This window comes from Saccopteryx leptura, chromosome 8, assembly GCF_036850995.1.
Source record: "Saccopteryx leptura isolate mSacLep1 chromosome 8, mSacLep1_pri_phased_curated, whole genome shotgun sequence".
In the NCBI taxonomy this organism is placed as follows: domain Eukaryota; kingdom Metazoa; phylum Chordata; class Mammalia; order Chiroptera; family Emballonuridae; genus Saccopteryx; species Saccopteryx leptura.
The window spans coordinates 70,266,977-70,282,655 of NC_089510.1; the positions used below are offsets into that span (position 1 = coordinate 70,266,977).

At 44.8% G+C, this 15,679-nt stretch overlaps 2 protein-coding genes across 2 annotated transcripts in view; both read left to right on the top strand.

Moving 5' to 3' along the window:
• Positions 1-7,126, top strand: part of KLHL6 (kelch like family member 6) — a 51,512-nt gene extending 44,386 nt beyond the window's left edge. The window contains exons 5-7 of the mRNA XM_066347213.1: positions 254-456; positions 2,071-2,284; positions 3,557-7,126. Of these exons, the coding sequence (XP_066203310.1) occupies positions 254-456; positions 2,071-2,284; positions 3,557-3,858 (719 nt within the window). The 3' untranslated portion in view covers positions 3,859-7,126. The remainder of the gene's footprint in view (positions 1-253; positions 457-2,070; positions 2,285-3,556) is intronic.
• A 7,667-nt stretch (positions 7,127-14,793) lies between these two features.
• On the top strand, positions 14,794-15,060 carry LOC136379545 (large ribosomal subunit protein eL39-like). The gene has a single exon (XM_066346923.1). The coding sequence runs from the start codon at positions 14,794-14,796 to the stop codon at positions 15,058-15,060; it is 267 nt and encodes an 88-aa protein (XP_066203020.1).
• The last annotated feature ends 619 nt before the right edge of the window (positions 15,061-15,679 follow it).

Here is a 15,679-nt window from a genome sequence, read left to right on the forward strand (position 1 = left end):
CCTGAACTCTCACTGCACAGAAGTGACACTGGGCACAGACTAAGAGTTATTCACCCTGGCCGTACACTGTCTCTCCCTGTTCGCCGGTATTGGCTCTGTCTTCCCAAATAGACCACACACCTTCAGGTTTCGTTTCTCTTTTCTTAAGGGGCTAGCCTGGAGATTTCACATGTATGGACCTGTGGGAAATTTTGGGAGAAGATGTATTTCTGACTCATCTAATGGTTTTTAAAATGTTCTGTATCTCTTCTAGGTGGCAAAGAAACACAGCACGATGTTTGGAAATACAATTCTTCAATCAATAAATGGATTCAAATTGAATATTTGAACATCGGCCGCTGGAGGCATAAGATGGTGGTGTTGGGTGGCAAGGTCTTTGTGATCGGAGGTTTTGATGGCTTGCAAAGAATCAACAATGTGGAGACCTACGACCCCTTCCACAACTGCTGGTCAGAGGTATAGGAGATTATTTCTATAAATAAATCTGTTTGTATTATTGCTTAAAAAAGTTAGTATATGTCGATGTTAGTATGTGGCTGACTTTCTGATCACTCAGCTCCCACTGAGAACATTCTGGTGGCTCTGAGCTCCCCTCCTCATAGCAGCCATTGCTTCAGCATTGCCGGTCAGGTCAGAGGAATGACTCCCCACCAGCTCTGTTGTCACCTGTCTTACTTTAGCATTGCCGGTCAGGTCAGAGGAATGACTCCCCACCAGCTCTGTTGTCACCTGTCTTATCCTGGCCAGAACCCCAGTTGTGGAGAGGAAGCTTGGTCCTAACTTGGGTGCATGTCTTGGCCCATAGTCTCTGTGTCCTCAGATGCCATCTGCCCTTGTCTTCTCAACACAAGACAGGCAGGGATCCCTTTAATACACTGTTTGTTGAACGCAGAGCCATTGGGTAGTGTTTAGAAGTCAACCCTTTTTTATTTGCCTATGAATGAATAATTATTTATACACCTGCATGCAAGAGTTTAACAATGCAAACTCTAGTATGTACATGCTGGGACATGTATGACCATTGATTAGCAATGTCTTACCTTTGCACACTCAGGCAAAGGTAAGGCATTGCTAATCAATGGTCATAAAGATGGATAAGCTCTGGAGATCGACTACAACACTGTGCTCTAGATAACAGTACTGTATCGTGTACTTAAAATTTTGTTTAGAGGGTAGACTTCATGCTAAATGTTCTGATCACAATATATTTTTTTAAAGTTAAAGCAATCTCATTTCCTGGTATTTCCAGGTTATTCCCATTTTCACATTTTCTTTCTCCTCATCAGGTCATATGTCAGAGTACGAGCCAGCTCTAGGGAGGACGAAGCACAGTCACTGCAGGCACAGCAAGGGTAGCCAGGTCCTCACGGCATCTTCCAAGACCTGCCACCTGAAAAGTGCCAATAGGGAGCCCTCCATGTTGATGGTGGGAAGGGGGGGTGTACCTAAGATCTTCTCAGTTTGGCAAGTCTCGTTACTTGGCATTTGTGGTTGCTCCATGGACCAAGAGGGTCATGTCCTCTTGGGCAAGGAACTCTCAGAGGTCGCTTTTAGTGCCCTGGGGTTCACAGGGTGGAAGCACAAATCTGCATATCGCCCCAAAGTGGGAGAGTCTGCTTACCTGTGGCCACCTGAAACCCTTTTACCAGTTTTTCTTCCTGATATTTTAAGTACCAAGGACAATGGCTGGCATATAGTAAATAATTTTTGAGTGAATAAACACATGAATGAATATGAATATGCACGTTTGAAAAAGCATTTTTCTTCAACTGTGGCTGTTTTCATCTGTAGAAACACTTATTTCTGTCAATACCCCTTCTCATCTGGTAACTGAACTCTGGGAGAAGCAGGCTGGAAACATCCAACAGCTGCCCGGAGCCTGGGGGGGAGCGGGGATTTGTGCTGTGATGCTCTCTGTGTCCCCCGGGGCATCAGGGCTACAGGCCTGGTGACTTCAGGCGAAGGGTGCCCAGGCTGGTGCCCCTGGCTCCTGGCCTGTGTCCTGCAAGCCACCTGCAGTGATCTGGGCAATGTAACTAACAGCTTCTCCTGGGCCCTGTGCCTCCGCAGGCAGCGCCCCTCCTGGTCCATGTCAGCTCTTTCGCAGCCACCAGCCATAAGAAGAAGCTCTACGTGATTGGGGGAGGGCCCAATGGGAAATTGGCCACGGACAAGACTCAGTGTTATGACCCCTCAGCCAATAAGTGGAGTTTAAAGTCACCCATGCCAGTGGAGGCTAAATGCATCAATGCAGTGAGTTTCCGGGACCGCATCTACGTTGTTGGTAAGTGAGCAAGTGGCCTGATATTGATCTGAGGTCGCCCCCTACCAATGCAGCCATGCAGGTAGATCAGACAAAGCCCTCCTGGGAACTCACACATTCCTGGTTGAAAAGGAAGAGGATGGGAGGGTCCAGGCTTAGGTGGGATTTCCCTTGCAGTCCTGTAGGCAGAAAATAGCCCTCATGAAGGAGACATACAAAGCAGATCGCCCCTGGGGCCCGGGGGAGGAGACAGAAGTTGTTGCCAGAAAATGTATAGATACTGATATGTGCAAAGTATGATGCGTGCCAAATAAATAGTAGCTTTATAATTTCTAATTTTGTGTTCATGTGAATTTTATTCTCCCTACTTGCTTTGGGGGCTCTGAAAAGTTGCGGTTTTGCGGGAGAAAAGCCTGGGCAGCTGGGCCACAGCTGGCATGTAATTGTTAAGGATGATGGCTCTCAATCCTGACTGCTCATTAGGCTCACTTTGGGAGCTTATTACAAAAATATGGGTGGCTGGGCCTCACTTCAGACCAATGAAATCAGAATGGGAAAGAGGATGTTGGCAACAGCACCAGTGTTTTTAATGTTCAGGTGACTCTAATGTGCAGCCAAGACTGAGAATTACTGATAAAGGAGATGCTCAAAATTAATAATTTCAGCAAGTGAGAGCTAATCAGAGAAGTAAAATATGAGAACAGATTAAGGGGAGAAAAAAACCTCTCCCTTATTTCAGGTTTCATGTGTGTTTATGGTCAGGCTTGTGACTCTGCTTGATGGTCTAATCTCCAGATGAGTAAGTTGGGCTGGTGTCCTAGGTCATGACCAGTTTCAAAGAGGGGCTACCATCTCCGGTTACTGTCACGTACTGATGGCTTCTATGTACCAGGCCTTCTGCCAGTTACTTCAGCTCGTGGTCCTTCTGACGTTTTATAATCACGTGCTGGGCGCTACAGATCAATAGGTGGCAGAGCTGTGGTTATGAGCAGAGTCGACCTGATGCACCAGGTGGTATTTCTTCAGGGGACAGTCTTGGGTGCGTTCTGGCAGCCAGGTGAAGCCAGGTGTCGCTTGGAACCTGATTAACACCTGCAGAACTTAATAGACAATCTACATGTCCCAGCACGTCCTGTCCCTAGTGACCCACGCTGTGTTTTTAGAGAGTCATACATCTACTTTCTCTTGGCAAGATGGTAGACTTGACCTAATCAGAAGTAGGGTTTTGGTGGTTAAAGGGAAAGAAAACCAGAAAAACAGTGAGACGCCCAGCATGTTTCCCTTCGTCTTCAGGTGGGGCCATGAGAGCGCTGTACGCCTACAGCCCGCTGGAGGACAGCTGGTGCCTGGTGACGCAGCTCAGCCACGAGAGGGCCAGCTGCGGCATCGCGCCCTGCAACAACCGGCTCTACATCACCGGGGGGCGGGACGAGAAGAACGAGGTCATCGCCACGGTGCTGTGCTGGGACCCCGAGGCCCAGAAACTGACCGAGGAGTGCGTCCTGCCCCGGGGGGTGTCTCACCACGGCAGCGTCACCATCAGGAAGTCGTACACCCACATCCGCAGGATCGTGCCGGGAGCGGTGTCGGTCTGACTGCGGGAGGCGGAGTCACACCGGGAGCCGCACCGCGCGGCCCGGGGACCCTCCGCACCCGTCACCCACATCCCCACCGCTACACGCAGCAGGCTGGGCTTGGGTTTAAGCCAGACATCAAGGAATCCCCTTGGCTTCCCCTAGGGGCTCCTTGGAAGTCACAGCTCTGGGACACTTGAGAGCAGCAGGGATGTCTGTGTGACCTACCTCAGGAGAGAAGAGTGTTAACATTCAGGACACATGTTCCCTGTGCTAGGTGTGGTGCCCGCGCTTTTGTGTATTAATTCACAGAACTGTCACAATGACCTGGTGGCTGGATATTATCATTTCGGTTTTACAAGTGAGGAAACCAAATTTCAGAGAGGTTAAATGGTGTGCCCCAGGCCACTCAGACTGCACGTTGCAAAGCCAGGAGTCTAAACCCAGGTCTCTCCACTTCGAAGTCAGGGCCCTGTCCGCCACACTGTCTCTCTCTCAGCAGGAAACAAAAACAAAACCGCTAAAACACTGGCTTTTTTATTTTATTTTATTTTTTTACTGTTGTTGTTCTGACAAGTTTGCTCAAGGATTCACTAAATATTTTCCCCTTATCATTAAACCATCTGGATTCCTTGGTGTTGGAGTTTTGGGCTCCTTTTCAAGAGAGTCTCAAAGGTCTGGGGAGATGAGACTTGGAAGACCCGTTCCCTTTGAAAGACATAAAAACAAACAAACAAACAAACAAAAAACTTGTGTTCTGTTCTCCCATCAAAGTCTTTATCTTTTTTGTGATCACAGGGGGCCCATTTAGGGTCTAGAACTGTCACTACCACAGAATTGTATCTTCCGCACAGTCCAGTGCGCCGGCCTCTTAATATCTAACTGTTGTATTGCCATGGAGAGAAGGTTCCCAGAGAAAAGACGTAAACATCCTAACAGACTGCTGGCCACTGTAGGACTGCCAGTCTTCTCCATGGTTTACACCCCGCTTTTTAGACAGTGATTTGGGTCTGTGTTCCTGAGACCCCCCCCCCCTCCTGGAACCTTAGTTTTCTGGGTCCCTTTAAGCCCTTCTCTTTGGTTTTTGGATCAGCTTGGCACAATTCTGACTCAAAGAACAGAGTCTGTCCTTCCCTCTAAGTGCTAGGGCTTTCAAATGAGCTCACTGGAAATTCATGCTAATCCCCAAATTGGGGAAACAGATTAAGAGATCCTGTTTCATGGGCTGCATTTAAAAAGCAACAACAATGGTAACAACATAGTAACTGCATTACCCAATGTGCTTTATTTTCATCATATGATTTCAAATCTCTTTGCAGAGTGTTATTTCATGTCAGATGTGGCCTATATCGTGCTTGTACTTCTCAGCAGTTTGAGAATTAGAATTAATAGTGAATTTAATTTCATAGAAAAGTTATGGTTAGAAGAAGCTAAAATTCAAAGCAGATAAGAAAGACTTGGAAGCTTACAAGTGAGATTTGTTTATGCTTAGATTATTGAGGACAAATACAAGGGCACGTTGGTGCGTGAGAAGCTCTGTGCCCGAGGGCTCAGCTCCCTGCTACAAAAGTAAGATGGGAAAATACAAATATATTTGTGGAAATTTAGAACATATATATTACTTACTCATGAGCAATAATAAGCTTAACAAAGCTCTCAATTTAATCTAGTTCAATTCAGCAAATATTCAAGAAGTTCTTTAGGTTTGTCAAGCCATAGGGACACCAATGAATAAGACAAATCCCCACCATGGAGATACTCAATACCAAGATAAATGGGCCTGACCAGGCGGTATGCAGTGGATAGAGCGTTGGCTGGGACGTGCAGAGGACCCAGGTTCGAAACCTCGAGGTTGCCTGCTTGAGCATGGGCTCATCTGGCTTGCACAGCTCACCAGCTTGACCCAAGGTTGCTGGCTTGAGAAAGGGGTCACTTGCTCTGCTGTACCCCCCCCCCCCCCGGTCAAGGCACATATGAGAAAGCAATGAATGAACATCTAAGGTGCTGCAACGAAGAATTGATGCTTCTCATCTCTCTCTCTTCCTGTCTGTCCCTATCTGTCCCTCTCTCTGTCTTTGCCACAAAAACAAACAAACAAAAAAACCCAAAGAGATAAATGGGCCATTTGTCAATATTTTAATTTTTCTTTTCATCAAGTTTGCAAAAAATTAGATGTATGTAAAGTTATGAGGCTGCACCCAAGCCTGTATCATCCTTCCAAGTGGTCCCTCTGGAAAGCGGTGGCCTTAGGTCAGCAATGCCGCTGCTTACGTGTGTGTCTGTCTTTGCGATCGTCTTCCGAAACTATTTATGGGCTACAGAAGAAATCAGTCATATACCAAATATAGTTTCAGGGAAGAACTCCAAAGCAGATATCCAGTGACAGCAGCACAGCTGTACGCGAAGAACCTGCCCTCAGAAAGAGAACACTCCTTGTCATGCAGTCCTTAAATAAGAGAAGTCAGCAAGTTCTGAGCCTCTCGGTGGGTCAACCCTGCTAGGAAATTGAAGGTTTAGGAACTCTGTGTTATAAGCCTGGTTCTAAACGTGGGAGCCAAGTTTCAGGACTGGTTCAGAACACCTAAATGAAGACAAAGAAAGAAGTCTGTGTAATGTTTATATCAGCATATATGCTGACTTGGGGTAAAAATCTCAGGTGCCTGGCTCTCAAGATATAGGGATTCTTGATGATGGCATGCAGTAGTGGGCAGCTATACCTGATAAGATGATCAAAAGTTCTGCACTTCAAGCTGCCAGTCTGTAGCTTTTAGGGGGAAAAATGTTCACACACACACACACACACCCACACACACACACACACACACACACACACACTACCCTTGAACCCAAAGCAAACTATGCTCTCAGGGAAATGCAAATACCCTTTGCTTATAGCTGTGAAAAGTGTAGCTTAGCTATTTATAAACGTCCTTGAGGTACTGTTGTTACTTATCTTACTTAATTTTGAAAAAGAAAAAGTACTCAAAAGAATTTTCAAACTGGGTAAACGCCACTGGAATTTCTTGTATAAAGTTCTAACTTGGGGTAGTGAAATAATTTTGTCTCTTAATATCTGATCTATAGTATTTCAAATATGTCTAATGTAAAACCACTTTTAACAGGTTAGATTTTCGTATTCATAGGTAAAAATAGTCAACACTTTGTTAGCTGAATCCTTTTAAGTATTTTGGTTACATGAGTTTGTATTTTTTTTAAAAGATATTGTTTTTGATAAATATGTAAATTTTTATTTATAATAAAATGTGTTTGGAATTGATAAAAATATATTGTATACAATTACTAGGTGAATTTTTTGTATGTTTTGGTTGATATGAGTAAGTGGTATCTGAACAGAAATTAGTTTAGGAGGTGGAAATTTAGAACATTTCAGTTGGTTCAAGAGGGTTTAAATAAATTCATGAAATTAGATTGATTAGATTTGGTTTATAGAATGACAAAAAATAGACAGCTTTTCTCTCCTTAACCCATCATTGCCTCTCTGAGCAAGCTTTTACCAATTCATTTGCAAACTGCTGACTCTCGTTCTGCTTGGTCTTACCTCCTGTTCCAGGGGCTCCCTTCTAGCTTCCTAATTTCTGGTCTGACCCTTCATCCCTGCCTAATCCAACCGACATCACCATGCTGTCTCAAAAGCCTTATCTGACCTGTGCTTCTTAAATCAGACTGCATGGAATTTAGCATAGGAGACAGAGCTGTGGTTCTCAACCACTGGAAAACCTGTCATCAATTTAGTTTGTTTTGGATTATGATGAAAAGTTCCTATGCAATCAAAAAAGAACACCTGAGGCTTTAAGGAAATATGGAATCACCTGAATTGCTTTAGATCATTCCACCTGGGTCTCCTTAGAAATCAAGGTTTTTGCTCCTTTGCACAGATTCTGTGTGGAAGACCTTGGGAAGCAGAGCCCCATCTCATGGGTGGAGAGTGTTCTGGGGTGAATCTTGGGCCATAGATCAGACAGTCAGTGTACCAGCTGGGGTGGGTCAAAAGTGGAGTTTTGACCTAATTTCACTGCTGAGCCCTCCAGTTTCCCTGCTGGATCTAAGTGGAACCTGGTGCCCGGGTAGCCTGGCTGGGCCTGGCATCTTCCCAGCTTTCGGGGCCCCTCTCCTGTTCCTGGTGCTCTCTGCAGGTGAGTGCATCCCCTAGACCAGCCCAGCCCTCTTTCACCGGGTATTCGACCTTTACACGGGTCTCAGTTCTCCCCTTCCACTTCTGGGCCATGTCACAGTTTCTGTGCCTTTATGCCACCATGATTAAAGACCCTCAGTGCTGGAGTCTAATTCAAAACAGGCCCCACCCAGCCCCACGCTGCCCAGAGTCGTCTCCCTGGTTACCAATCAATGTGGCTTTCTTCCGTGTTCGATGTGATCACGTAAGGATTTTCCTTTCCTTCTGGCATCTGCTCAGATGTCTCCTGCATGAAACCAGGCTCCCTTGACACCCATGCCTGACCCCTCTCTGATCACCTGCCTAGTTCCCTAACCTGCTGCCTCCCCTGGGATCTCCCAACATAGAAACCTCATTGCCCTCCGTTGTCTTGACCTCTAGCTACCCAGCACCATACTGCCTCCAGGGTCTCCTACCTTCTGAGGTTTGGAGACAGAGCAAAAAATGACATACGATTTCCTGGCTACAAATTCTTTTTTTTTTTTAATTTTTATTTTTTTCTGAAGTTGGAAATGGGGAGGCAGTCAGACAGACTCCCACATGCGCCCAACCAGGATCCACCTGGCATGCCCACCAGGGGGCAATGCTCTGCCCATCTGGGGCGTTGCTCTGTTGCAACCAGAGCCATTCTAGTGCCTGAGGCAGAGGCCATAGAGCCATCCTCAGCACCTGGGCTAACTTTGCTCCAACAGAGTCTTTGGCTGCGGGAGGGGAAGAGAGAGATAGAGAGGAAGGAGAGGGGGAGGGGTGGAGAAGCAGATGGGCGCCTCTCCTGTGTGCCCTGGCCGGGAATCGAACCGGGGACTCCTGCACGCCAGGCCGACGCTCTACCACTGAGCCAACCGGCCAGGGCTTCCTGGCTACAAATTCTTTAGGAACTTTTTTAAAAGGAAATTTTCCTGCTTCCTTAGCAAAACTAACCCAGTTCCTCCAAGTTCAGCAACAGAGGAAGAAACTCCCAGTGGGGACAGAGTTGGATCTCATAGTTCCAACTCTTGTCCCTAGAAGGAAAGAGGCCTGTACATGACCCTTCGCTTAATTTCCCAAAGGACTTCACAGAGCAGGCTGGAACAGTTAGGTCGGATTTTCCTGGTGACTTAGAGATGATTCGGGGAAAGCAGCCGAGACAGGACAAGGCTCTGGGCGATGAGAAGGACATGAGCCCCCGAGACACAGTGTCTGTCCTTGGGGGGGGGGGGGGGGTGTGCACGCACGCGTGCATGTGTGTGCTTGTGTTTGCATGCTGTCAAAGATGAACTAAGGCGGGCATTCAAGTGATGAACACAGATTTCACTCAGTAACTCCTGACAGTAGGGAAAGCAGAGCCCCATTCTGATTTGTGCAGAGCTGACTGGGTGCTTTGAAGGGAGAATGAGGGAGCAGGGAGGGGAGCAAGCAGGGGGCTTAGGAAGATTCAGGGAAGTGAAAAACAGCAAAGCGTTGGTCAGTAAATGTGCTTAGGCCAGCTGTACCTGCTAGCGGTCAGCCATAAAGGTAGGATTCTGTCTGTCCCCAGAGACTGGCTGACAGAGGCCCCATTCTTCCTGATGGTTACATTTCAAAAGAATGGCTTTCAGGTCCTTCAGAAAGACTCTCCTGGGCTATAGGCGAGACATGCATCTATATTTCAAAGATAATAACAGAGGTAGGTTTACAATTCTAAGACTTTCTTAGTAAATGTTCTAAGAAAGGGAGTCAAGGGCCTATCATCAGATCCTGGTGAGAGCAAACAGTAAACTCTTCTGACAGCCCTGAGCTTTTTCTGGAGGAAACTCATGAGGGGGGATGTAGCCTCAGGCTGCCAGCTGCTCGGGTTGGTAGGTCTCTGGGTGCAGGGGTTTGGACAGAGCATTTGTACAAAGAGTCTGTGTAGTTCTCAGCGCCTCACGAGACAGATAGTGTTAAAGAAACAGATGTGCCCACTACTGGGAATGTCTTACAGAGAATTGACAATTTTCTACAACCCAGCACAAGCCCACTGTGAGGCCAGCAGTGCCAACCCCCTACCTTCTAGAATATTCTGAAGACAGCTAAATAATACTAAAACTTTTTTCAACCTATATAGGCCAGAACAGTACTTCCAAACATTTTGAACTATATTCCATTGTCAAAATAAAACCATTTTCAATATTTTCTATTCTCTTCTATTTTTTCTTAAAACGCTATTAATTTCATCCCACTCTATTAATTTCATCACTCACCCATGCCTCACAAGTCAGGGCCGTGTTTGAAGAACACAGCTTTGGAGGGGTGGACCTGGGCAAGGACCACGCAGGGTGATGGGGAGAGGAGGTTGGCACACCCCTGCTTGTCCACTGCAGACACTCAAGGGTGAAATCTGATGGCACGAAGCAATCTATGAGTCTGAACTTAGATAGACTGAACTTCTTCCAGTGAAATTCTACTCTTTCCTAATAAAATCATAGTAACAAGATCAGATGACCCTTTTGAGTAATTTCCCAGAAACATGGGCCAGAGCCAGAAATAGTCAAAGAGCCTGAGATAGTGATGAAAACAGTCTGGGTAGAAACGCTAGAGTTTCTAATTATCAAAGTGCTTCGTGGTGGTATGTTGTATTCTCCCAGAAATGGCCACTGTGGAAACTCTGATAAAGAAAGTACTATATACATTTGACTTTGTTCTGTTGAGACATAAAGACATTAATGAAGACAGTAATGGGGTGAGCATTCGTGAAACAATGCAACAAGTACTTATGGAGCACCTGCTGTATGCTAGGTGTAATTCCAGGGGCCAGGACTTCGCATCCACCACCAAAACAAAGTTCCTGCTCTCAGGTGCTAATATTCCAGTAGAGAGAGACAGGCAACAACCAAACAAGTGTATTATATAATGTCAGGTAGCGATAAATGCATGTTACTTTAAATAGGGAGAGCAGAGATGCCCTTTCTGATAATGAGACAGTTAATCAGAAAGTTGAGTGAAGAGAAAAAGTGTGAGGCCCGCAAATATCTGGGGGAAGCCTGTTCCGGGTATAAGGAACAGCCAGTGCAAAGGCCCTGAGGTGTGTGGCTCCATTTATTCAAGGAACAGTGAGGATCTTGGTGGCTGGCATGCATTCAGAGGTATGGTAGGTCTCAAGGCCACTGCAAGCACATCGAGTGTCACCAGAGTAAGATGATAGGGCATGAGACTGAAATGTAGAAAAGAAAGGCTCTTAGCATAAGTAACTTTTAGCAGAACTTACTTTCTCTAAAACAAAGAGACTTTCAGCAGAACTTACATTTTTTTTCTAAAAGACTCTCTACCCCTGGCCTTGAGGCTGGTTTTCCAGGCTGTAGCCATGGGATAGTTCCGCAAGGTTGCAGATGTTCCCAGAATGCTCCTCCCTGAATTAATCTTATAGATAAACATTGTAAAAGATCTTGTTTCACTGCTTTGTTTTACTGCAATGCTTCCTCTCCTCCCTATTCCCCAATCAGTCTGTAATTTTCTCCTTCAAAGCTGACTTCAAACTGTGTTCGGACTGCATGATTTGAATGACTCAGGTCTCCTTGCGGTCATCAGCTGGCTTTAGAATAAAGACTTTAATTTGGCTGCTTAATTGTGTGCCAAAACGTCTGTTTCTCACTATTCCGATACAACAAGACAAGTTCAGAAATGCTAAAGATTCATAAATGCTACACGCCCAAGTTTGTGGCTTACAAATTCAAGTCTGCTACAATGAGTAGCTGGAATCTGCTGAACCCAAGGTTTTTGTGATGTCAACAAACATTGAGTTCTTTCTCCAAACCCTTGGTCTTTCTGATCTTGCCCTGTGTTCACACCTCATGATGGGCTGGCTGGCTCTCCCAATTGCCTAGTCACAAGAATCTAGGGTGCTTTGGGGGAAAGCTCTTACATGAAGATCTATCGATCTCTCTCTGTGTACATAGAGTCAACAGCATTCAGATACAAGGGCATTCTGGTGGTAATGAGGCCATAGTGCTGATGCTGGCGGGGGTGGGGGGCTGATGATTGCAAGGGGCATGAAAGCCAGTGACTTCCAGGAAGCCTAGATGATTTCTGAAAAATGTGGACTGAGATTCAGCACATTCAAAAACAACCTAGTAAAAATCCTTAGTGGTTAAGTGCAGACCACCAAACCATTTAGAAAAATGTATATAATGTGGCAATTTAGATGTGAAGTAGAAATTAGGCATTAAAAGTGTTACTTCCAGGTGATTTTGGAGAATACATCTTCCTGGGAGGAAGGCTGGAGCCCGCAGCAGGAGCAAGGCTGGAGACGTGATGGGTGGGCGAACCTGCAGCATCGTCACATCACCTTCCTGACCCCAACGCAGGGAATCATACTTTACAGATGTGGGAGGTTAAATGAGATCACCGTGTGAAACCCGCAGCTCACACTGTCAAAGCCCACGGAGCTAGGGACTCTTTTCTCACTGGTCGCTGTGTCAACAGCACCTGGATCTACAGAGCTGGGCACATCATGACCAAGAATGTTTCTACTGTCACTGCCTGCTAAGGGTAGTCCTGAGAAGCTGCCGCCCCAGAAATTACCACCATTATCAATCACCACTTCACACACATCAGAGGTAGAGAGGTAAAAACCATAATTACCTTTTGCTTGGACTGTTCAATATTTTTAAAAATTGGCCACACATATTTCTGCTTCAAAGAGCTGGAACAAACTAGGGAATGTTCTCTTAAGAAAGGGGCCGTCCTCCCCAGTTTCCCAGACCCCAGAGGCTTGCTTGGCCCTGAAGGCCTTTGAGTTTGCAGCCCCTGCCGTATGCTATCTTGTTTAACCCTTGTGCCAGCTCCTTGAAGTAAACTGAAGCTTTATTGGTGAGAACACCGAGGGTCAGAGAGGCTGAGCACCTTCTCAGTGTCCTGGCTGGACACAGGCCTGAGGGCCTCCCACACTGATGATGTTTCTCCTGTGCTCATTGCTTCTTGCAAGGAGGAGGGTATATTGAATGCAGTGATGACATAGGACCCAGTTATCTCCCATTTAACTATGACTCAAAATTTTAGATCATACAAGTCACAATTCCAGAGTCACCCAGGGAAATCTAGAAATACGCATTACTGTGTGGTCTGTGCAAGGCCAGAGACCTTTTTCCAAAAAAACAACGAAGGGATGGAGGTGACCTCCAGGTTGACTTCCAGCCCTCACAGGCTACCCAGCAGGAGGCAGGGCTGCAGTTTTAAAGGTGTCCACGTGGGGGCAAAAGATGACACTGTTTCCTAGTTGCATCTTGGCAATGGGGCTGAGCCACTGACTCCCAGAGGGTTTATTTTCCTGAAAGGACAGGTCTGGCTGGAACAGCAGCTCTTCTTTGCTTTTAAGTGCCTTTCCTCTGTCTTCAAAGATTTAGCCATTTACCTGCCCACTACTTGAATTCCCTGGCACCATACAGACAATTCTTTATTGAGCACATCTTTTTGATAAGGTAGCATCACACAGTGTCATTTCCTTAAGTCCTGCAGTATTTGTGTGTCACTGTGCAAGAAAATATGGGCTGTGGCTATTCCTGCTGTAGTGAATCTGTTTCACTAGTCAGCTTGCATTTCCTACAACTTTATAGAAATGGAATCATACAATGTGTACTTGTTTTTCTCTGGTTTCCTTCACTCAGAAATTATCTTGAGATTCATTACTGTTGTATGCTTTGATACATTTTTTCTTAAAAAAAAACAACCAGCTTTATTGAGATATTATAGTTACACGCCATAAAATTCACCTGACTTAAGTGTCTAATTCAATGGTTTTAGTCACAGAGCTGTGTAAACATCACCAAAATCTAATTGTAAAAAAATAAAATCAAAAAGAAAAAATATCTGAAAAGCATGGTGCCAAAACAATATTGTTGACTTTCGCTCCAGCCATGTGTGTTGGTAGCCCTTCACATTATGTGTCTGTCAGTTGAATACTGGGGTTTATAATTCTAGTCATATATATGTATAATAAAAATATCTAATTGTAGGACATTTTCATCACCCCTTCAAAGAAACTTCATGCCCATTTGAAATTACTCCCACCCACACCCCCAGCCCTAGGGGACCACTGTTCTACTGTCTGCCTCCACAGGTTTAGCTATTCTTGACATATCATATAAATGGGATCATATATTATGTAATCTTCTAACTGGCTTTTTTGATTTAGCATAATATTTTCAAGGCTCATGTATGTTGTAACATATGTCAATGTTTCATTCCTGTTTATGGCCAAATAATATTTCATTATTTGGATATATCACATTTATTCATTTTCCTTTGATGGAAACAACATTTGGATTGTTTCCATCTTTTGGATATTATAAATAAAGCTATTATAGACATTTGTATACAAATTTTTGTGTGGATATACATTTTCTTTTTCTTGGATATACACATGTAGGAATGAAATTGCTGGCTCATATAAGTAACTTTATGCTTTCCATTCTGAGAAACTGCCCAACTATTTTCCAAAGTGACTGTACCATTTTACATTCCCTGTAGCAATGTGCAAGGATTTTAATTGTTTCACATCTTGACAACTCTTGCTATTGTCTGTTTTATTATATCCATTCTAGTGGGTGTAAAGTAAGTATCTCATTGTGGTTTTGATTTACATTTTTCTAATGACTAGTGATGAACATCTTTTCATATGTCTACTGGCAATTCATATATCTTCTTTGAAGAAATGTCCCTTTAAATATTTTGCCCATTGAACTATTTGTCCTTCTACGATTGAGTTGTAAGAATTTTCTACCTTTCTCTTTTTCAGCCATCATGGTGCGTGCAGTTGACTCTTCTTTGCCATGTCTTCTAACAAGACTTTCAGGTTCAAGAAGGTTCCTGGCCAAGAAACAAAAAAAAAGCAGAATCAGCCCATTCCCCAATGGATTCAGAAGAAAACTGGCAACAAAATTAGGCACAACTCCAAGAGGAGACACTGGAGAATAACTAGGCTGGGCCTACAAGGAACCACACACGAGAGATGGCTCCATATTCACGCCGTGGCCAGTTGCACGTGTCTGACCCACTCACTGAGAAGATCACTAGTGTCTGGACAGTTGGGTGTTTGAATTCGGAAATTATTGAAAAAATGATTTTTCTCTTTGTTGATTTTTTTTCTGCAGGAGTAGGTTGGTTCAGTAATAAATGTGAGAGCTCTAAAAATTTTTTTCCTATGTATTCTGCAGATAAGTTCTCACAGTGTTTTCCAACCACTGGTCTGCCAGAAATTTCTTGCTGGTCCGCAACAGAGTTAACCACTCTGATACCAGAAATTTCTGGCAGGCTGGTGGTTGAAAACACTAGTTGGTCAGATATATGATCTGTAAACACATGTTTTTGCTCTCATGTTCAGGTCTAGGATCTCTTTTGAGTTATTTTGTGTACGGTGTGAGATGCAAGCCCAAATGTATCCTTTAATTTTTTTTTTTTTTTTTTTTTTTTTTTACAGAAAGAGAGAGTCAGAGAGAGGGACAGACAGGGACAGACTGTCAGGAACGGAGAGATGAGAAGCATCAATCACTAGCTTTTCGCTGCGACACCTTAGTTGTCCATTGATTGCTTTCTCATATGTGCCCTGACCATGGAGCCACAGCAGACCGAGTAACCCCTTGCTCAAGCCAGCGACCTTGGGTCCAAGCCGGTGAGCTTTTGCTCAAACCAGATGAGCCTGCGCTCAAGCTGGCGACC